Consider the following 16,326-nt stretch of genomic DNA (forward strand, 5'->3'; position numbering starts at 1 on the left):
GGGTGGCCCACTAAACGTTTTCTGATATTTTGAAGGATTAAAGAATAAAAGAAGATTTAAAAACTTTCCAGCAAAACTAAAACACAAAGAAGAACAATTTATAGAGGAAAATAAATGCTCATTATTTTAGTCTGTAGTTATCAATCACTATTCACGTATCTTATGTGAGAACATTCACAATCTTTTATACAGCATGTCTTCAGAAATTTTATGTAAATTGGCTAAACAATTTAAAATGTTAAAGTTTTCTTCAGCATTATAATTATTTATTTAATAATAACAAACATTAGTATAATGGATTGAAGGATAATAGTATTTTAAACTCAATTTTCAGTAACATTCTTTTCTTCTGGGAACTTTATTTTGGGCCTAGGAAACTCCATTTTCATCTTTGGGACTGTTATCCTGTATTTATTTGCTTGGCTAGTTTGATATAGCCTAAAAAATAAATAGTATCCATAAAGAAGAAATTATGCCATTTTGGCATCACACGGTATGAATTAGAATTTTGCTATTTTTCCTGAAACAGAAGACAATTCTGGTTTTGATTACTCAGCAGATTAGTAGAAAACCAAGCTAACCAACCAATGCCTGGTGTGTCTGTTCTAGTTTAAGTGCAACTTCGTACTGTAAACTTGAGAAGATAATATATGTTAGAAATCAATGTAAGGGAAACTCTGTCAAACTTGAAGGGGTAATATTTAAAAGAAGTACAAGTAAAGTCTATTATAGGATACAAAGACATTTAGATTCACATGCTATGGGAGTCTACATATTGCTTCATTTGGGCCTCTTACTGATTTGTGCCAAGAGCTGACCACAGATAACTTACTAGTGAATTGCTTATCAAGAGCTACTATTTCTTACCTGTGAAACTTCAAAATCTGCCTGTAGGTTTCCAGATGTTAACCCACTTAGGAGGACAATTTCATTTTCTTTTGGCTGTTGGACATTCATGGAGCTTATAAGTTTTGGAAGATCTGGTGAAACATTGACCAACTTCTGTAGAACAAGAATCTTTATTAGTTGAGATAATTTTCACTTCCAAAATACTACCTCAAAATTATTTTACTTGCAAAACTAATATACTCATATAACTATTCATAATATAGATGACTGAATCTACTAAGATTATTACGAGAAGAGATTGTATAAAATTGAAGCATAAAGGTTTAGACTGGAATAGAAAATTTCCTAAACATAAAGATTTAACAATTTTTAGTTTGAAGTTTCCCAAAGTAAACACTTAATGATTTTATTGTGACACCACAGGCATCCATGGTAGTTTGGGACTTTTCTTCCCTTTTAAGTCCTTGAATAAGCAACTCGTTGACTAATAATCATGTGTTCTAATGAAGCTAATAATAATAAAATTGCCTGGTAAGTCGCTTCAGTCATGTCTGACTCTGTGCAACCCTGTGGACTGTAGTCTGCCAGGCTCTTCTGTCCATGGGATTCTCCAAGCAAGAATACTGGAGTAGGTTGTCATACCTTCCTCCAGGGGATCTTCCCAACTAAGAGATCAAACCCGAGTCTCCTATGTCTCCTGCATTGGCAGGTAGGTTCTTTACCACCAGCGCCACCTGGGAAGCCCCCAGTAATAATATTAATAATAAAATAATTACTGGCATTGATTTTTCTGTATATTGAGGTACCATATTAAGGACTGCATGTATGTTACATTGCTACACTCAATCACTGCAACACCCCTAAATGAATTAGGCAGCACTATCACTTCATTTTCACGCGTAAGTATCCTGAAATCCAGAAAGATGAGAGAACAACTTTATGTAGCTAAATCAGCTTATGTATGCCCTTAAGCAATAGCCAAAGACTGTCTCGAATCAGTCATAAATTTGTTAAATACAGTCTTCATTTTTTTTTTGCTTTAGTCTTTTATTGTGCTCCACATATATACTTATTTTTTTTCATATCAAACAAAAGAATGTTTATTTGATACAAAAAAACAATCAAAACCTGAGAACACAGAGAATTCTAAGAGATTCATATACAACAGATTAATCAGAAATACACATCTACATATTTATTTTATATACTCTGAAAATATAATTTTCATATTACCAAATTTTCATTTCACACATATTTAAAAATTAATATCTGTCATCTATTTGCATATTTAAATACTGCAATAGCTGTCCCAAAGATCACTGCTGAAACATTTTTGTTTCCATGAAGATCACATTAATTGGAGAAATAAAAGTGGGAAAAATGCTGTTATGCTATAATGCATATTTTCTGTATCATAAAGTTTGATGGAAACACACAGTTCTTAAGATGACAGCTTGCTTGTTCCTTCCTGCTCTCTCTGATCAACTTAGCACCACAATTCTATAAAATGAAATTATTTGTATAATTTCTTTAGAAAATCTCTATAGTACTACACAGATGAGGGATATTTGGGGCTCAGTGGAAATCTGTAATAAATTATCTGTATGGACAATTAAATTTGAGAATCTTCAGGTGGAGCACTGTCAAGAAAAAGAAGTTATAGGAGTAACTGAGTAATTTCAGATCCACTGTCCTATGGCAATCAAGATGCAAATGGTATACTATTATACATTAAAGAGTGTTGTACCAAACAGTAAAATCAAACCATCTTCAGCTTTGGGCATGAAATGATAAATCATATCACACTAACGAACCCTTCCCATTGTACCGACAGGCTCTGGTTCCAAAGGATTGAGTGAGTCTTCAAGTTTTTGCATGTTGTCAGGGATTTACATCAGAAATCTCACAACCTTGGATAAGTTTGGAATATTTATCTCCCACAGAGTGCAAAAAATGTGAGTCCCAGATGAGTGTGGGGCTGAGAAACTGAGGTTAGATATAAAATATTTGATGAGAGCAGCAAGAAGGAGCAAGCCAGAGGGAAGGGCTAGCTGGTATCAAGCAGGTTTTGGAAAAACTTTGGAAAAGTCATCACAGAAAGAGTGCTTGAGTGCGTAGAAGGGGGCAGTAGAAAAGTCACTCCTAGGCACTGGGGGTGCAGGAGAAAGAGACTGCTTAGGAAACAGCCTAGACTACTTGGGAAAGCAATTCTCAAATGTAAGGAGAGCAAACTGTAGAAAAATGTCAGGAGGAGGTCAGGGAGATGGGCTGTGATGAAATCATCTAATTAATGAGTCTCCTACAAAGCGAGCATCACTGAGGCAGAGTCATGATAGGTCTCTCGCCAGTGCAGCCAGCTCTTGAAGGGAGCTCCCAGAGTTCAGTTCCCCGAGTTACCTGCTGCAGGCGCTCTGTGCTGCATGCATCCTTGTTCACATCCAGGTTCACAAAGCAGACCTGGGAAAAGGGCAACAACTGTCAATTAAGTGAAAAACCTGACAGTCTTTTTTGAAGAAAGCAGGAATTAGTTGCGCGCAAATGATTCAAGAGTCAAATATTTCCATATAGTTGATCTGGCATAGAAACAGCCATCTTACCTTTGAGCTTCTGCATGGGTCTCTAATATCCTACTCATGATTCCCACTGATTACACCAAATGCCCTCTGCCTTTCATGGCCCAGCAAACAAAACAAAACCTCTTTGTACAGAACCAGTGTAACAGTCTTAACACAATCTTCAGGTTTTTAGAGGGTTGTTAAATCTCATGAAACAGAAAAAAAAAAGCTTTTAATACTTGCAAACTCTTTATAATTGCAGCAAATATTTCTTGCTGGTTTTCTCTTTTCTCTTATTTCCTGCTCCCTTTCTCCACCACTTTTCATATCATGTATTATCAATGGAGTTCTTCGTGTCTCATTATTTAATTTTTAATGTATTTAATCTTGTAAACTCTGATGCTTTTGTAGCTATCTTAAATAAGTGTCTGGATAAATAAGAGTGTAAAAACAATAGCTACAAGATTAAATAGTAATTCAGAGCAACATTCAAAGAATTGTTATAATTTAAAACCATCACAAGCAGACTTGGAACAACAGACTGATTCCAAACTAGGAAAGGAGTATGTCAAAACTGTATATTTCCACCCCACTTATTTAACTTCTAGGAAGAGTACATCATATGAAATGCAGGGGTGGATGTAGCACAAACTGGAATCAAGACTGCAGGAAGAAATATCAACAAGCTCAGATTTGTAGATGATACCACTCTAATGGCAGATAGTGAAGAGGAAATAAAGAGCATCTTAATGAAGATGAAAGAGGAAAGTGAAAAAGCTGGCTTAAAACTCAGCATTCAAAAAGTAAGATCATGGCATCTGGTCCCATCACTTCATGTCAAATAGATGGGGAGAAAGTGGAAACAGTGACAGATTTCATTTTCTTGGGCTTTAAAATCACTGTGGACGGTGACTGCAGCCATGAAATTAAAAGATACTTGCTCCTTGGAAGAAAAACTACCTAGACAGCGTATTGAAAAAGCAGAGACATCACTTTGCTGGCAAAGATCTGTATAGTCAAAGCTATGGTATTTACAGTAGTCATGTATGGAAGTGAGAGTTGGACCATAAAGAAGGCTGAGCACCGAAGAATTGATGCTTTTGACCTGTGGTGTTGAAGGAGACTCTTGAGACTCCCCTGGACTGTAAGGAGATCAAAGCTGTCAATCCTAAAGGTAATCAACCCTGAATATTCATTGGAAGGACTGACGCTGAAGCTGAAGCTTCAATACTTTGGCCACCTGATGTGAAGAGCCAACTCTGGAAAAGACCCTGATGCTGGGAAAGATTGAGGGAAAGAAGAGAAGGGGGCTACAGAGGATGAGATGGTTGGATGGCATCACTGACTCAATGGACATGAGTCTGAACAAACTCCAGGAGATAGTAAAGGACAGAGAAGCCTGGCGTACTGCAGTTCATGGGTTCACAGAGAGTTGGACACAACTTAGCAACTGAACACAACCACAACCACATCACATTAATTAAAATAAACTACCATGGGTACTGCTATATATGAAACAGATAACTAATAAGGACCTACTTAATAGCACAGGGAACTCTACTTGGTGCTCTGTGGTGACCTAAATGGGAAGGAAATCCAAGGAAGACGGGACATATGTATGTGAGTGGCGGATTCACTTTGCTATACTGCAAGAAATTCACACATCGTGGTAAAGCAACTATTCTCTAATTAAAAAAAAAAAATAAAGGAAGAAAAACAGTAGGACCATAAAAAACTGGATGAGAATATTAATTACCTGAATAGTTGGTCAGATATTTGGACTTAAGTGGATATCTGAAAGCATATAGGGATTTCTGATTTCAGTTAGTTGTTTGGGGTCATCTTTCTTAGAGTCCATCGTTTTTCTTTTTGGGGTTGGAAAAGAACCATAAGGGAAAGATTTTGGGAAAGGCCTTAAAAATTAAAATAGTTATATATTGATGAAGTGTAAAGTTCACTATTGTTTTAATCCTAATTATTGAGAGATTTCTTCAAGTTTCCGGGGCTCACAATATCATTGCAGTACATTTCTTGGATAGAGTATTTGCTTGTTAAGAATAACTTGATGGACATTTGGAATAAGGAAGGGTGTGAAATGCCACCCACACTCTCAATCTTTTGGTTAATAGGGAAGATTCGGGCATGAGACCTTTTACAGACAGAGAGCAAATGGGAGCATGGAGAGTAGGTGCTTCCTGGTTTACAATCTAGAGCAGTTTGAGAATATTCATATAATAATAGTAACTCTGCCCTTGGAAAGCTGGTTCAGTATCCATTAGTACTCAGGGGCTTTTCATTACAGGCAGCTGGGATGGCAGTTATTGAATTGATTAGACAATTTTCCATTCACCTTAAAGAAAGGTGCATTACCTGGCCCCTGGGCATCACAAAGCTCTATTATCCTATTTCACAGTGGAAGAGGGCAAAGCAGAGAGACCCAAGAAAAGCATCTATAATAACCATTTCTCTGCCCTCTGATACTGTATTTCGTTTCTGAAGATGAACATTTTTTGAAATTAATTTTGTGTTACAATGTGAAACTCTGCCTATGTTTGGAGGAGGAAGCTCTCCATACTTGCTGGCTGGACCAAGACTGGAACAAAGCAAGACACAAACCAGTTGCTTGCTGATATTGTACTGAACCCATACATCTTTCTGGATGTTGGTGGTAGGGGAAGTTTTTAGGGCCTGATGTACATACACTTTTGGGAGACATTCCTTTAGAAAAAGAATGATGAAATTGAAAAGTTTAAATTAGATGCGAAAGTGACTATTTATTTAGAAAGAGAAAGGAAATCACAACAAATCTCAAATTTAAAAAGACTGACAAATACCATAAACACAAGAACTTTCTGAAAAATGCTATTTTTATTAATAAACAGCCTGGTACACTTACATAATATTTCCCCCTACAGTGTTGGCTCAATACTCTGATTATCTCTTCATATAAAAGCAGTGCTATAATATCATTTTCTCTAGCAAGAATAGAAAGATAATTCATCCCCAATCTTGTTGATTTAATTTTCTTCAGCTTCACAAACTTATATTGATAATATCTTGCACATTTTCCAGGTTGTTGTCAAATCTTGTGAGAAATCACTAAATAATTTCTTTCGTATATGAGTGGCTATAGGTATATTCATTCATTTTAATACTATTAAAATTTGTGCTTTACAAACTAACATTTGGATAAATTCTCTTTTGATTCCTACTGAAAAAGAAAGACAAGGACATGGTACATTTATAATTTTCAGTGCTATGTTACTGAATTTTCCACTGGGGGGAACTTCTGTGTTGTCTAGACACCAGTGGAACCCAATCTTGTATTTGTAATTTTACATGTTTGGTGACTAGAATTCTTCACAGACTAGCTCCTGGCTCATAAACCTTGTTTACTATTTTCTATTTCTGGTATTGGGGATGGTAGGACACATTCAATTGGAAAACTGTCTCTCATCTGAAATCTTCTTGGTGCAATGTCTGGCTGGGTTACCCTCTGTCCAAGATGGGAGCATTCAGGAAGACATTCCTACCTTCCTACATGGACGTGATCTCAAACTACATAAACATATCTCAAGGAAATACAAATCCACTCATTTTCTTTTGAGCCAGACCCCACACATGTCTGGGGTCACTCTGATGACCCTCCACATGAGAACAGGTAAGATGCAGGGAGTCTGAATGGAAAGAGACAACCTCAATTTAAATATCTTCAATTCAAAAATCACAAAAACATATAACTTTGTGAATACCTACGAGAGGATCCTATGTACCCGAGGAGCCCTGAAATTGAAGCTTTGATAGTTTTACTGTAAGTGCACTTCACAGTGAAATGGTCTCTGTGATGGAAATGCTCTTAGGATATGCTCACTCTCTATGACTGTGGACTGTTTACTTGAGATTCAGCCATCCTCTGATGCTGAACTCTGAGTGGAAAGTGTACGACAAGCCTCTGTCCAGTAGGACTGGGGAATGGTTGCTATGGAGTGGAGATTGTATACGTTGATCGGAGGACTAAGGGCCCTACACGTCCAAGGTTTACAGCTTGGTGCTGGGTGCTGAGAAGACAAACAGATGTTTTTCTCGCTCTCAGAAAGTTTTGCTGTGCTGAAAGCTGAATGCATCCCTAAAAAGATGACCATGAAGTGTTACAGAAGTAACAGGCACATGTACCGGTGGAGAAAGCTGGGAAAAGGGATTCATCACAAATGGCATCTCTGAGAAGATAGATTTGAGGTGAGCTTGGCAGGCAGGCAGGCAGGACACATGTAATTAGCAGAAGAGGGAAAACGGCACAAAACAACGAATGGATGGTTTTCCCCTGACCAGCTGTTGAGTAATGAATGATAAGAATCTCTGTATTAAGCACAGCCTGAGGAGAAGGAGAAGACAGAGGTTGTGAAATCCAAGGCAAGGAAAACTTTCTAGAGGAACTCCAGAGTGAGATCAAAGTGGGTTGACAAAATGTCCTTCTTTCTGAACAGTAAAAGACTCGGAATAATTTCAGCGGACTTTTAAAAGATGAATGAAAGGGGAACTCATAACTTTGTGATACACTTCCTGTGCAATAAGAATTGAAGGAGACCTATGGGTTAGAATTAGGTATTTCCATTCCTGCAAGTGAGACTGCTCCCATGTTATTACAGGAGGAAACTTAAACAGGAGGACATTATATAAGGAAACTTGGTAACAGGAAGTTAAAGTTTCTAACAGCTTAGGGTAAGTGTTATGTATGACCAACATTAAAGCCTAGGAGATTATTCATTATGGTTTAATGGGCTGCATGGAGGCTGAGTCGGTATGTCTGAGACATCATCCAATTAGGAATAAATGTAACTGCTCTGTGTTGACACTTTATCTCAATCTGGAGTGATGTTACTGTTCAGTTCGGTCACTCAGTCATGTCCGACTCTTTGTGACCCCATGGACTGCAGCACGCCAGGCTTCCCTGTCCATCACCAACTCCTGGAGCTTGCTCAAACTCATGTCCATTGAGTAGGTGATGCCATCCAACCATCTCATCTTCTGTCGCCCTCTTCTCAATCTTTCCCAGCATCAGGGTCTTTTCCAATGAGTCAGCTGTTTACATCAGGTGGTGAAAGCATTGGAGCTTCAGCTTCATTATCAGTCCTTCCAATGAATAGTCAAGACTGATTTCCTTTAGGACTGACTGAATGGATCTCCTCCCAGTCCAAAGGACTCTCAATGTCACTGAGTTATCTGTCAAATGACTGTATGTGCAAATCCAAATACAGTAAGTCCTCGAAATACAAACTTTAATTTGCAAACATTCAAAGATGTGAACATACCATCCATGATGAGAAAAAAGAGAGCTACTACCCAGACATCACTGGATCATTTTTTCCAAAAGGTAGATAGATTTGAATCCAGCAAGGAATCAGAACCTGTGTTATTAATGTCAGAGGTGAATGAAATTGCAGCTTGCCCTCCATCTGCTATTGCTGACAATCCCTCATGTCTACCTTGTCCCCACCTTCTCTCCCCTCTCCAGTCAGTAACTCTTCCTGCCTGTCCACTCAACGCCAGCCCTCGCTTACCAGCTGTTGCATTATACTTCTGTGCCTTTCAAGGCATGTACTATAAGATTAAAAATACTTTAGCTTTTTTGTATTTCATTTTTATGTATTATTTGTGTGAAAAGTATTATAAACCTACTACCGTACAGTACTATATAGTCAACTGTGTTAGTTGGGTACCTAGGCTAACTTTGTTGGACTTACAAACAAATGGAACTTAGAAATGCGCTTTTGGAACGGAACTTGTTTCTATGTAGGAGCCTTACTGTGTGTCAAGTGATATGGGGAAAGATTTTTTTTTAATTTATTTATTTTAATTGGAGGCTAATTATTTTACAATATTGTGGTGGTTTTTTGCCATACATTGACATGAATTAAAGTACAGGTGTTTATTTAATTACCTTTGTTCTTGAGCACAGTTTATTTCCTTCCGCCTGGACTAGATTATTCGTTCATGAGGTCAGATTCTGGTCATCACTGTATCCTTAGTGCTTATCACTGCCTGGCATTTCAGAGATGCTCAATGAATCCTTGCTGATAAATGTATATGTGTGAAGTGAAAGTCGTATCACAGGGGATAGGTGTAATAATCATCAATTTAACTAAATATTTTCCTTATTTGTTGCATAGTTTTCTTCTAACAAGAATGTAAGGGATTAAATACAGAAGTTATGGGAGGATTAACTGGGCTAATATGAATCAGGCTGTTGATATGGCCTAAAGTGCTTAAAAATTGGCTTCTTTATCCCCTAATAAGGATTTGCTAAAAAAGAGAAACAGGCAAAAAGTTGAGAATCATAATAAATACACATAAAAGGTACTAGTTTTTTTTTGGACTCAAGGCTCCTTGTTCTTCACATAAAATGGATTTCACATTGTGTCTGCATTTGTCCTTGTTTAGAGCATCTGCAGATACATTCAGTTAAAGCAGATGGAAACACAGTATCATCATCAAGAGAACACAAACAACTTTTCTTGCTAATTTTATGGTTGTGCATAACTTTTAAATTCAAAGCCTCTCTTCTGTCATTATTATGGTTTTAAAATGAAACACTGTAGGAATAAGTATCACAGAATATTATGCCACTTTATGATTTTGACTTTTCAATAATCTAATAAAATATTCTTCAAAGGAACTCACACGTAGTAAACATTTTAATGTTTGTAGGTGATACACTGTTTTCTCTGTATTATTAAGTCAAGCATTTTACCTATAAGTCTACTTTCATAAATGGAGGATGTAGGCACGTAAAAATAAAATTTTACTATACTTTATTAGATAGTGATTTAAGATGTTTTGGTGAAAGCTACTATGAGAAAAGGTTAACCTTAAAACTATATTAAAATAAGAAAATATAAATAATTTTAAGTAGATTGTAATTCATAACACGTGAAGTCAAGTGGGCAGATGATACCACTCTAATGGCAGAAAGCGAAGAGGAACTAAAGTTTCTTAATGAGGGTGAAGGAGGAGAGTGAATGAGCCAGCTTAAGACTAAATATTAAAAAACACTAAGATCATAGCATCTGGCCCCATTCAGTTCAGTTCAGTTCAGTGGCTCAGTCGTGTCCGACTCTTTGCGACCCTATGAATTGCAGCACGCCAAGCCTCCCTGTCCATCACCAACTCCTGGAGCTCACCCAAACTCATGTCCATTGAGTCAGTGATGCCATCCAACCATCTCATCCTCTGTCGTCCCCTTCTCCTCCTGTCCCCAATCCCTCTGAGCATCAGGGTCTTTTCCAATGAGTCAGCTGTTTGCATGAGGTGGCCAAAGTACTGGAGTTTCAGTCTCAGCATCAGTCCTTCCAATGAATACCTAGGACCGGTCTCCTATAGGATGGACTGGTTGGATCTCCATGCAGTCCAAGGGACTCTCAAGAGTCTTCTCCAATACCACAGTTCAAAAGCATCAATTCCTCGGCGCTCAGCTTTCTTCACAGTCCAACTCTCACATTCATACATGACTACTGGAAAAACCATAGCCTTGACTAGACGGGCCTTTGTTGGCAAAGTAATGTCTCTGCTTTGCAATATGCTATCTAGGTTGGTCATAACTTTCCTTCCAAGGAGTAAGTGCTTTTAATTTCATGGATGCAATCACCATCTGCAGTGATTTTGGAGTCCAAAAAAATAAAGTCTGAAACTGTTTCCACTGTTTCCCCATCTATTTCCCATGAAGTGATGGGACTGGATGCCATGATCTTCGTTTTCTGAATGTTGAGTTTTAAGCCAACTTTTTCACTCTCCTCCTTCACTTTCTTCAAGAGGCTTTATAGTTCCTCTTCACTTTCTGCCATAAGGGTGGTGTCATCTGCATATCTGAGGTTATTGATATTTCTCCCAGCCCAGTGTTTCTCATGATGTACTCTGCATAGATGTTAAATAAACAGGGTGACAATATACAGCCTCGACGAACTCCTTTTCCTATTTGGAACCAGTCTGTTGTTCCATATCCAGTTCTAACTGTTGCTTCCTGACCTGCATACAAATTTCTCAAGAGGCAGGTCAGGTGGTCTGGTATTCCCATCTCTTTCAGAATTTTCCACAGTTTATTGTGATCCACACAGTCAAAGGCTTTAGCATAGTCAATAAAGCAGAAATAGATGTTTTTCCAGAACTCTCTTGCTTTTTTGATGATCCAGCGGATGTTGGCAATTTGGTCTCTGGTTCCTCTGCCTTTCTAAAACCAGCTTGAACATCTGGAATTTCTGCATGGCAAACAGAAGGAGAAAAGGTGGAAGTAGTGACCGATTTCCTCTTCTTGGGCTCCAAAATCATTGAGAATGATGACTGCAGCCATGAAATCAGAAGATAATTGCTTCTTGGCAGGAAAGCGATGAGAAACCTAGGCAGTGTGTTGAAAAGCAGAGACATGCCTCTGCCAACAAAGGTCCCTATAGTCAAGGCTATGGTCTTCCCAGTGATCATGTATGGCTATGACAGCTGGACTGTAAAGAAGGCAGAAGGTCAAATAATTGATGCTTTTGAAATGTAGTGCTGGATAAGACTCCTGAAAGTCCTATGGACAGCAAGGAGATCAAACCAGTTAATTTTAAGGGAAATCAACCCTGAATATTCACTGGAAGGACTGATGCTGAAGCTGAATCTCCAGTATTTTGGTCACCTGATGTGAACACACGACTCACTGAAAAAGTCCCTGATACTGGGAAAGATTGAGTGCAGAAGGAGAAGAGGGTGTCAGAGTATGAGATGGCTGGATGACATCACTGATACGATGAACATGAACTTGGACAAACTTTGGGAGATGGTGAGGGAGATGGAGGCCTTGTGTGTTGAGTCCATGGGGTTGCAAAGAGTTGGACACAAAACAACTACAAAGAAACAATTCATAACAACTTTTCTAAGTTAGCTATATTTAATAAAGAGTCAAAAAGTTGGCTTAAAACTCAACATTCAGAAAACTAAGATCATGGCATCTGGTCCCATCACTTCATGGGAAATAGATGGGGAAACAATGGAAACAGTGTCAGACTTTATTTTTGGGGGCTCCAAAATCACTGCAGATGGTGATTGTAGCCATGAAATTAAAAGACGCTTACTCCTTGGAAGGAAAGTTATGACCAACCTAGATAGCATATTCAAAAGCAGAGACATTACTTTGCCAACAAAGGCCCGTCTAGTCAAGGCTATGGTTTTTCCCGTGGTCATGTATGGATGTGAGAGTTGGACTGTGAAGAAAGCTGAGCGCCAAAGAATTGATGCTTTTGAACTGTGGTGTTGGAGAAGACTCTTGAGAGTCCCTTGGACTGCAAGGAGATCCAACCAGTCCATTCTAAAGGAGATCATCCCTGGGACTTCTTTGGAAGGAATGATGCTAAAGCTGAAACTCCAATACTTTGGCCACCTCATGCGAAGAGTTGACTCTTTGGAAAAGACTCTGATGCTGGGAGGGATTGGGGGCAGGAGGAGAAGGGGACGACAGAGGATAAGATGGCTGGATGGCATCACCAATTCGATGGATGTGAGTTTGAGTGAACTCCAGGAGTTGGTGATGGATAGAGAGGCCTGGCGTGCTGCAATTCGTGGGGTTGCAAAGAGTTGGACGTGACTGAGTGACTGAACTGAACTGAATAAATAGTTTTATTTCAATGCAAATTAAGTCAGATAAAAACAATACTAATGTGTCAAGTAAAAATTTCAGATTTCAGTCTTTGAACTGATCCACTGTATGTGGACAGTTTCATTTTTTCATGTATTCATTTTAGTCAACATTTTGGATTGTTCAGATAGTCAAATGCAACAGTTGAGAAATGCCATTACATAATGCACCCACTAAAAGCAAATCGCTGTGCAAGAGGATATATGACAAGTGGGTTTTAGCCCAGAATGTGGGAACCTTGCTTTTCTTTCCTGGGTATGTTTTCATCTCTCCTGAAGTCAGCTAAAATCTATTTCTATTCTTATGGAGATTCTGCTTAGAAAATGTTAACAAAGATCATGATGTCAAATTGCTTTTGAAATCTAGGCATTTGAATGTTTACTATGACCAAATATATACTTAGGCTTTATCTTAGAAGAAACCCAATTCCTTTTTTCTGCAGCTTCTAACAATGCAGCCATCTGGCCATGTGGTGATGAGAGGATCTCTTAATTTGGTAGTTTAAAATGCTGATTGACAAATCTTTCAAAATAAAAATTGCCTCCTTTCTTCCTCAACCAAAAGACTTCTGCTAGATTCAGGATCCTGGACCATGGTTACCTTTTAAAGGATGTGCCTTTTCCTCTGATTAGTCCTTTAGGTTGATGAAAACTAAAATGGCAATTTATATATCAATGTTGTCAAGCCACAGAGCTGTCAGACATTCTAGAACATACTTGACTGTTTGGAATTACACTGCATGTGTATCCAGTTATTGTTTTGAAATGATTTCAGCAATCATGCAAAATAAAATATGAAGTTTTATTTACACTTGAGACTGTCAAATTTTCCTCTATTTTCATTGGCAATATTTTTTTTAAATAACTTTGAAATGCTGTTGTGGGGTAGCTATTCAAGTAAAAGGCATAGACTTTCAAGCAATGACAGGCTTTTTAACTAACCATAAGTCAGGCCAATTTTACTGCTAACCTAAAAAATAAATGAAAAATAAGGATGCTACTCTAGAGTAATTATTCATTTTCCCAAAATTTTTGTTGTTTTAAAGACAATTCTTTTGGAGTATGAGGATAAATTTAATGTCTGATATACATTTACCAGATAAAAACACATGATATTTATTTTAGATTTCCATTTAAAATATGTTTTATTGAGATATAATTAATATACCATATGACTTATCCATGTAGAATGTATGCTTCTATGGTTTTTCATATATTCACAGAGTTGTGCAATCATCACCACAGTAAATTTTAGAATATTTTTACCATCAATGAAAGGAAATGTACAATCAATCTTTATTATTAGCAATCAATCTTTATTTCTCCCCAAGTACCCTCCCTCCCTCCCTCAAAAACGACAGAATGATCTCTGTTCGTTTCCAAGGCAAACCATTCAGTACCACAGTAATCCAAGTCTTTGTCCCAACCAGTAACGCTGAAGAAGCTGAAGTTGAATGGTTCTATGAAAACCTACAAGACCTTTTAGAACTAACATCCAAAAAAGATGTCCTTTTCATTATAGGGGACTGGAATGCAAAAGTAGGAAGTCAAGAAACACCTGGAGTAACAGGCAAATTTGGCCTTGGAATACAGAATGAAGCCGGCCAAAGACTAATAGAGTTTTGCCAAGAAAATGCACTGGTCATAACAAACACCCCCTTCCAACAACACAAGAGAAGACTCTACACATGGACATCACCAGATGGTCAACATCAAAATCAGATTGATTATATTCTTTGCAGCCAAAGATGGAGAAGCTCTATATGGTCAACAAAAACAAGACCAGGAGCTGACTGTGGCTCAGATCATGAACTCCTTATTGCCAAATTCAGACTGAAATTGAAGAAAGTAGGGAAAACCACTAGACCATTCAGGTATGACCTAAATCAAATCCCTTATGATTATACAGTGGAAGTGAGAAATAGATTTAAGGGACTAGATCTGATAGATAGAGTGCCTGATGAACGATGGACTGAGGTTCGTGACATTGTACAGGAGGAGACAGGGATCAAGACCATCCCCATGGAAAAGAAATGCAAAAAAGAAAAATGGCTGTCTGGGGAGGCCTTACAAATAGCTGTGAAAAGAAGAGAAGCGAAAAGCAAACGAGAAAAGGAAATATAAAAATATCTGAATGTAGAGTTCCAAAGAATAGCAAGAAGAGATAAGAAAGCCTTCCTCAGCGATCAATGCAAAGAAATAGAGGAACAACAGAATGGGAAAGACTAGGGTTCTCTTCAAGAAAATTAGAGATACCAAGGGAACATTTCATGCAAAGATGGGCTTGATAAAGGACAGAAATGGTATGGACCTAACAGAAGCAGAAGATATTAAGAAGAGGTGGCAAGAATACACAGAAGAACTGTACAAAAAAGATCTTCATGACCCAGATAATCACGATGGTGTGATCACTCACCTAGAGCCAGACATCCTGGAATGTGAAGTCAGGTGGGCCTTAGAAAGCATCACTATGAACAAAGCTAGTGGAGGTGATGGAATTCCAGTTGAGCTATTCCAAATCCTGAAAGATGATGCTATGAAAGTGCTGCACTCAACATGCCAGCAAATTTGGAAAACTCAGCAGTGGCCACAGGACTGGAAAAGGTCAGTTTTCATTCCAATCCCAAAGAAAGGCAATGCCAAAGAATGCTCAAAGTACTGCACAATTGCACTCATCTCACATGCTAGTAAAGTAATGCTCAAAATTCTCCAAGCCAGGCTTCAGCAGTATGTGAACCGTGAACTTCCAGTTGTTCAAGCTGGTTTTAGAAAAGGCAGAGCAACCAGAGACCAAATTGCCAACATCTGCTGGATCATGGAAAAAGCAAGAGAGTTCCATAAAAACATCTATTTCTGCTTTATTGACTATGCCAAAGCCTTTGACTGTGTGGATCACAATACACTGTGGAAAATTCTGAAAGAGATGGGAATACCAGACCACCTGACCTGCCTCTTGAGAAATTTGTATGCAGGTCAGGAAGCAAAAGTTAGAACTGGACATGGAACAACACACTGGTTCCAAATTGGGAAAGGAGTACATCAAGGCTGTATATTGTCACCCTGCTTATTTAACTTATATGCAGAGAGCATCATGAGAAACGCTGGGCTGGAAGAAGCACAAGCTGGAATCAAGATTGCTGGGAGAAATATAAATTAGCTCAGATATGCAGATGACACCACCCTTATGGCAGAAAGTGAAGAGGAACTATAAAGCCCCTTGACAAAGGTGAAAGAGGAGAGTGAAAAAGTTGGCTTAAAACTC

The 16,326-nt window shown here is 38.2% G+C and overlaps 1 protein-coding gene across 3 annotated transcripts in view; it reads right to left on the reverse strand.

Annotated features, from left to right (window-relative positions):
• The window catches only part of SPHKAP (SPHK1 interactor, AKAP domain containing), a 191,889-nt gene that overhangs the window by 42,768 nt on the left and 132,795 nt on the right, over positions 1–16,326 (reverse strand). For 2 of the 3 annotated variants that reach the window (XM_027515334.1, XM_027515318.1), the window contains exons 4-5: positions 3,247–3,306; positions 868–1,002 (exon numbers count right to left, since the gene is read on the reverse strand). In XM_027515334.1, the coding sequence (XP_027371135.1) occupies positions 868–1,002; positions 3,247–3,306 (195 nt within the window). The remainder of the gene's footprint in view (positions 1–867; positions 1,003–3,246; positions 3,307–16,326) is intronic. The other variant, XM_027515326.1, reaches the window with a different exon arrangement.

This window comes from Bos indicus x Bos taurus, chromosome 2 (genome assembly GCF_003369695.1).
Source record: "Bos indicus x Bos taurus breed Angus x Brahman F1 hybrid chromosome 2, Bos_hybrid_MaternalHap_v2.0, whole genome shotgun sequence".
In the NCBI taxonomy this organism is placed as follows: domain Eukaryota; kingdom Metazoa; phylum Chordata; class Mammalia; order Artiodactyla; family Bovidae; genus Bos; species Bos indicus x Bos taurus.